An 8085-nucleotide genomic window follows, 5' to 3' on the forward strand; every position below is an offset into this window, starting at 1 on the left:
AACTCTAATTTATAATATTTTCTTATAGAGTATTTTAAAATTTATCCTATATTATATTTAATAAAATATTAAAGATTAGTAAAATAATTAAAACTTTTTTGTTTGTTAAATACAATTACGCACCCAGTGGTAAAAATCAATTGTAGAAACAAATATCAAACATAAATTGCTTCAATTAAAAATTTTGAATAAAAATCAATTTTATAAAGAAAACCAAAGACACACTAAAGTAATGAGAAAGTTCTAAAAAAAAGGATACGTACGTTTGCTTGTTTAAATAGCCTTCTTGAGTAACGCACATAACATGATTTTGCTTCTCAGTTTGCACTCCAATTCAGTTATCCTCTCACTCCTCACAAGAAAAGATGGATAAGAATTCTAAGAAGCAAACCATTATTGGCAACATCGCTGTCGCAACGCTACTCTTCTCAGCCCTTTTTCTCTTCTACTGTTGGTCTTCTTCCTCCTTCACTCTTCCTAATCCATTCTTTTTACCTTCCAATCAATCCCTCTGCACTAAGGTATGCACACTTCTCTAATTCTTCAGCCATTTTCTATCAAATTAATAGATTTTTTTTAAATATAGATGCAAAAGGAAAAATTTATTCTTTTTATAGGTTTAATGTCTTTGAAAAAAAAAAGCTGCAGATTAAGAGCAATTCTAATGGATGGAGTACTTTTGGAGTATTATATGTAATTTGTTTGACGGATGAAATAAATCATGACGTTTTGAAACAAATGTTTTTAAAAAAATGTAATTAATTTCGTTTGAGAATAAATAGTCTTTTTTATTTTCGAAAGATTTTAATTTTAACAAACGAAATTTTGACTGTTATTTTGGATAAAATAAACTTTCAAAAATTTTAGGTTTAGGATTAGTCTATTTTATCAAATAATTGAAGAGTTTCTTTTTTCAAAAACAGAAAATTTCAATTAGTTTAAACTTCCAAAAAAGTTTTTTGATTATATCGTAATCAGAATTTATCGTCCTATTTATTATTTTCAATAATTTTCTATATTTATAGAGCACCGCCATTGATGGCCATAAAGGACAACAGGATAATATCGAGCTGGATTCAGCTCTGGCAAAAGCTTCGACGGAAAACAAAACGGTTATAATTGCAATAGTGAACAAAGCATATGTGGAGCAAGAAGAAGATAACGTTGACGGCGAGAGCACAATGCTTAACATATTCTTAAGAAGTTTCTGGTTAGGAGAAGGAACAAGGTCTCTGGTGGATAACCTTCTGATTGTGGCGGTTGACAAAACCGCCTATGATAGGTGCAGGTTCATGCGGTTGAACTGCTTCAGGCTGGAAACAGACGGGGTTGATTTTGGTGGAGAGAAGCTTTACATGTCTAATGATTTTATCAAGATGATGTGGACAAGAACTCGTTTCTTATTGGATGTTCTTAAACGGGGTTACAACTTCATCTTCACGGTATGCACCCATTCCCACTGCTTTTAAGTTTTAACTAATTATTACTTACCTTTCTTTTCTTTCTGGTTTATTTTTCTTGTGTTGTTGGGTGTGGAATGCATGATATATCTAATTTCACCCACCGCCACCAATGAGTTGTTTAACAAATATTCATACAATCATACAAATTATAATTAAAAAACGAAAATAAATGACCTTTTTTTTTTTGGTTCATATATATCAAGGTTTACACTCCATTTCTGTATGTAGCTAAAATCCATATATCTGGTATTAGTATAAAATCCGGAAAATTTATTATTATTATTATTATTGTTAAAACTTGAACATGCATGTGTAAATGTCATACACAAGATAAATTATTAGAATTTGGTGAGAATATTATTATCCAAAAAAAACTATATATATGTATTATTTTTGTCATGTAGTTGATATAATTTAATATGTAAAATATTTTAAATAACTTTTATTATTAATAGTTAATAATATATTATTTCTAAATTCATTTCAGATATGATCAAAAATAAGGTCGGATAAGTTGATAGTTAATTTTTTACATTAAGTATGGACTCAAAATTAAGAATTAATGGTAGAAGCGTTTTTACTTTTTACAGTGTTGCTATTCAATAAATAATTTATAATTCATTATGATTATATTTATGTCAACTATAGAGAATAAAATTCTAAGGAAATAAATAATTACTTTGCACACTTCATTCCCCAATTAGGAGTATGAAAGAACGAAGTGACCTTTCAAAATAGGAAAAAAAAATCGTTAAATTGCAAAAGCTACTGGTCTTTAAAATGAGAAATATCACACCTAACTACCTAAGAAATTATTATATTTTGTTTTAACTATTCAGATGATAATTTATAGCACTTCAAAACAAAAAAATGTATGCACCAGGTAGTATTAAAAATATAGAATCTTTAAACCACTGGAAATAGCATTACCAAAATTAAAGAGCTATCACCAGATGTTGACTATAAGAAATTTAAGTAATAATCACTCGTTTGAATAATTGTTGCTACCTAATCTTTATATGAATAAAAAACAAAAACCATGGTATTAAAAAGATAAAAAAAAATCTTGTTATTTGATATTAATTAACTTGCCAAGAATGGAATTTAACTGTGAACAACAAAATTTGGTAGTCTCCAATGAAAACGTAGCAGCTGGTTCTAGTAGATAGCATGCTTGTTGTATGTGTTGCATTAGGTTTTGATTTGTTTATTTTTTTAAAATTTTATATTTATATGCTTTCCTAACCAAAAAGTAAAAACAAAAAAAAAACCTAGTTTTCTTGGCTTTTTCAAAAAAAAAAAATCAACTTAGCTTATTGATTAGCGTGACGTAGCTAGATCAATATGGTTATATACAGTTAGCATAAGTTTAAAGGAAAATCAAATTTAAATTCATTATTTATATATGGCCATGTTGAATTAGAAATGTTTTTTAAAAATACATGTAATTCGAACTAATCTAATTATTCAATGTAATTAATATTCAAGTATATTGTAGGAGTAAAGTACATATTAGGAGTATAATACTTTATTGAGTGTTTTTTTTAGTCTTTATTTCATAGGATTTGTTTTATTTTTCTAGTTTGTAATAAACTCTATTTTATTGGGTTGAATTCTTTCTTTTAAAATAAGATAAATTAGCAGCATTGATGGGATCATTAGATGAGTTTTTTTTCTAGTATTTAATTATATAAAAATTAAGAATAAAAAAAGCACTATTCTTAAAATAAAATTTAAAAAGCAAACCAAATTTTTTTGAAAAATTAACATCCAGATATGTTTTTTGGTAGAAACTCGCTGTTTACGCTAATATGAAATTGATAATTGAGAATAATTAGATGACAATTTAGAGCTTGTTTGAGTAAGCTTCTAAAAAAATCATTTTTTGAGTTATTTTTTTTAAAAGATCTTATGGAAAAGGAAAAGTAATTTTATGTTTGGATATCTCATGCAAAAAGATCTTTTTATCTATCAATTATGTTTGGGTATAATAATATAAAAGTACTTTTTTGTTTATTTACTACGTAAAAAATATTTTTTTAAAGAAAAAAGATCTTTTAAAAAAAATGTAAATTACAGTTTTTTTAAAAAGATTTTTTTATTTTTCTAGTGTTTTTACTTTTATTATTAGAAATTTGCCAAACACGCTAAAAAATAAAAAAAAAATCTTTTTTCATTAAAAAATGAACTTTTATTAACAAAATAATAGCGCCCAAACAAACACTTAGTCAAACATATTAAATCATCTAATAATTTTTAACTATTAATGTCGTATGAAAGCAGCATATGAATTTTTACCATGTTTTCTTTTTTCTTTTAAGTTTCTAAAGATAAAACACCAAGTGATAAATCTTGTTTGAATCTTATTTTGGAATAACTTAATGAGTATTAAACTCACCTAAATTGTTACTGATTTTTATTTGGATCTTATATCTTTGAGTAACTGAAGAAGATAATACGTTTAACTTTGATCTTTTCTTTATCAAGAAGGTAGTAGTTTACACGGTTACACCTATCTTTGGAATAACCGAATAGGATTATTGAGTGTTATTTAAGAGATAAGCACCAATTAAGTGAGGGAATCATGTTTAACCAATGTCCATAAAAGTCGTTTATGTTTCAATGAAAAAGTCCAAGCATCAATTTCAACTATTTTAAATACTCGGATTCTACCCAAAAAAAGAAAAAAACTAAACGTATTTGCTGATAGGTATATATGTAATATCAAATAGGTTTGTTAATATATTTACTCCATTTGAATCATAATATTTGTCTTCTAAATAATTTTTTTAGTTTACTATATATTTATTGTTTTTGAAATATTGAACATGGTAATAAAATATTTATACTAGTATTTATTAAACTACAATAAAAAATAATATTTTAATTAATTCTAAATTAAACTTGTAGTATTGTAATTATTTGTGTGCAAATAATTAAAGGTAATAAATATTATAAATTAGAAAAAAAATATACAGCCTGTGTATATTGGTTTAAGAAAGGCAGAATACAAATCTAGAGGTGTTTAATATTTTTTAAAATAAAATCACCCGTTTTTTCATTCTCTTTCTGTTAGGCCATTAAGAAACAAAGAGCGGACCCATAACAAATATTAAAAAATAAGGATAAAATTTTATTTATTTCTCAATAATCTTCTTAACTAATATTTAGTTACATTTTTTTATATCTTAATATTAAAAATATCCATAATTTACCTATTTAAAATAATATTTAGGGTCAAAGTGTGGAATGTGAGAACTTTGGGTTAGGGAAACATTTTTATTTTTATGATTTGCTGAACACGATCTTTGGATGTGTCTAACTAACACCACCATCACTTCACTTATTATTTCATGCATGTTGTGCTTTTCCATGTTGTTTAATGTTTACGTGCACCCAAGTGCGTTTACCACGGTTTTCCTTCCTTCCATAGGATCAAGAGAATTGGCACCCAATTAGAATGTGTGCATGTGGTTTGAAACACATTTCAATATTTCATCAATCTCATGAATCTTTTCAAAGTTTTCTACCTTTAATTGTTCATTAGTACCAACACATTATTATCCATTTAGCCGAAAATTTACATATAACCTTTATTTAAAATTGATAATTAAGAATCAAAATTAGTTAAATTTATTAAATTATTTAATTATTTTTAAATATTTTATATGAAAATATTTATATGTGAATTTTACCATTAGTTAATTAGGCTGTTTATGTTTGACAGAAAAAATTTAAAATAGAGATAGAAAAATTAAGTGGGATATTTGTCTATTATAGTTTGAAGAAGTATACAAAATATATATATGAACTTATTTTTATTTATTTATTTTTAATATAAAAAAATTACATAAATATTTAATAATGTATTATTATATTAACAAAAATAATTATATTTTATGTTTCACTACTAGCTAAAATAGTTATTCAAATAAATGATGGTTTCAAGGATTATAAAAACTATATTTACATTGAAAATACGAGTTTAATTTTGATACAGTATAAAATATTTTATATATTTGTATAATTATATCGATTCTTTTGGATGACTATTCACGTGATTAATATAAAATACAATTATTTTTGTTAATATGACTATTATTTTATTAGATGCATGTGTAAAATTATCTTTCACTAAAAATTCATCAAAACTAAAGTATGGAAATATTGGCCCATTATATAGTTTCAGTGGAAAATGGTTTATTCTTTTGTGAGTTCCAAGTATTATTGAATCTTGATTTCTTCATTAACTCCCTTTGTAATTAAGGTAGTAACACACTTGGCATGTTATTGATTTTCACAGGACACAGATGTAGTGTGGCTTAGAAATCCATTTACCAAGTTAAGCAATAATGAGACAGAGGATCTCCAAATAAGCACAGATCATTTCAATGGCAATAGTTGGTCACCAGAAATTCAACTAATCAACACTGGATTCTACTTTGCTAGATCAAACAACAAAACCATCTCCTTATTTGAGACATGGTATGCCAAAAAGGACAACTCCACAGGAATGAAAGAGCAAGATGTGCTCCTTAACATGATTCGAAATGAGGGCATAATTGGAAAATTGGGTCTTAGGGTTAGGTTCTTGGATACACTTTATTTTAGCGGGTTTTGCCAAGATAGCAAGGATTTTAGGCAGGTTACTACAGTGCATGCTAATTGTTGTAGGAGCATCTTTGCTAAGGTGAAAGATCTTAAGGCTGTTTTGAGAGATTGGATGCAATTTAAGAGATTAGAAGAGTCTAATAATTCTATGGTGAATGATATTAAGTGGAGTGTGCATGGGCATTGTTGGCATTCATGGAGAATATCTAACAACACAAAAGGGTAATAAGCATCACTTAAGTATAGTTCAATGATGGTATTACTTTTGAGATTCCAAATATATAGGCCTTTGTTAATAGTGAACATTTGAGTTTATGTGTTGATTATAGTTAAGAAATGATCAGAAGAAATTTCACAGTAAATTATTTAAATTGTTTAAGCTTTCTCAATAAAAAACTTCTTTAATCTGATTTGTCATAGTAAGAGATTAAATTAGTACTACATGACGAAGTTACTAGTAGTAAAGTTAAAAGTGATTTAATATTTTTTTAGAATAGAATATTATTTTGATTTTCAAGGTTTGAATCAAATTCTAATTTGTCCTCTAATTCTTTAAATATTTTATTTCTGTTTCAAAAAATTTTAAATAGATTTAGTATTATCATATCATCAAATTTAAAACTAATAATTAATAAAATGAGTGAAGGTGGACGTTAATAACGTTACTAGTTTAGTCATATCTTCTTTCATGTGTTAGAAAATTCTTATTATTATCTTCTTTAATTTTTTTTTATGATAGTAGGAGATTAAATTAGTACTACATTAGGAAGTTATTAGTAGTAGAGTTAAAAGTGATTTAATAATTTTTTTTGGTAAATTATTATTTTGATCTTCAATGTTTGGACCAAATCTTAGTTTAGTCTCTAACATTTTAAAAGTTATATTTTTGTCTCTACAAATTTTAAACAGGTTTAATATTGTCTTACTATCAAATTTGATACTAATTAGTAGATGTTACTAGTTATGTCATATCTTCTTCCATGTGTTAGAAAAATATAACGATTCGTAATGCTTCTCCTCAAATTTTTTTTTACAAAATTTTAAATTCTAACCATCAATTATCAACACTTTAAAATTAAAAAAAAAAACTTTTATATTAGTGATCTTTGGTTAATTGATTTTTCTTATATACTAAAATCGAGCTTAAAACTTTTTTGGAATTGAAATAGAAAGTTTAAAATTTTTTTGAATTGAAATAAGAACGATGAAAATGTTATAGATCAAACGAGAATTTTACCCAAACATCACAGATTAAAATAATACTTTACATTAAAAAAAAATTATTATGTTATGAGTTGTACAATTATTAACGTATGTATGTAGTTGTACTTAGCACATATCAATTCATTCTTTCAAATTCACACCATTTTCATGTATCTTGGATTCCTATTGAATCAAATTTTAAGAAACTAATAACATATTTGACTTACTATATTGTATATTTACTGTTCATACCCTGGCCCAATGCTAAGGGTCCAGGTCCAACCAAAAGGTCTGATCCAATAGATTAAGCCTAGCAAAGCACCGACCTCCACCTAAGAAGTCGGTGTCAACCACGACTTAGTATAAAGAAGTCGGATATGAGATTAGCTGGCAGATAAACACTCATTCAAATGTGTAACCGCCCCTAAAATCTCTCTAACCGCTTCATAAAGCCATATCTTAACCTCCCCAAGATAATGGGGACGGTTAACACCCTAAAGATACGGCACTACACCAACGGTGGTTATTGGCTCACCACTATAAGTACCCTGACACCTATCAGGTATCTCTAAGCCCAATACTCTCTAGACCTGCTCACACTCTTGCTAACTTAGGCATCGGAGTGTCTTTGCAGGTACCACCCCCCATTCATTCACGCGCGCAAGTCGGATGGAGCCTCCCGAGTTGCTGACCCATCCGGAGTTCTCCTCCTTCATACATTTGGGCCACTCAACGCCATCCATCTCATTTATCTCCGGTTACCCACCGTAACATTGGCGCCGTTGCCGGGAACCCGAGAGATCACCCA

General features: G+C 27.2%; 1 protein-coding gene across 1 annotated transcript; it reads left to right on the top strand.

Annotated features, from left to right (window-relative positions):
- The first annotated feature begins 333 nt into the window (after positions 1-333).
- Positions 334-6352, top strand: LOC130951870 (uncharacterized protein At1g28695-like). The gene is made up of 3 exons (XM_057880620.1): positions 334-521; positions 1026-1442; positions 5767-6352. Exons 1-3 carry the CDS (start codon positions 366-368, stop codon positions 6298-6300), a joined length of 1107 nt encoding a protein of 368 aa, XP_057736603.1. The 5' UTR covers positions 334-365; the 3' UTR covers positions 6301-6352.
- The last annotated feature ends 1733 nt before the right edge of the window (positions 6353-8085 follow it).

Source organism: Arachis stenosperma, chromosome 9 (assembly GCF_014773155.1).
Source record: "Arachis stenosperma cultivar V10309 chromosome 9, arast.V10309.gnm1.PFL2, whole genome shotgun sequence".
Lineage (NCBI taxonomy): Eukaryota > Viridiplantae > Streptophyta > Magnoliopsida > Fabales > Fabaceae > Arachis > Arachis stenosperma.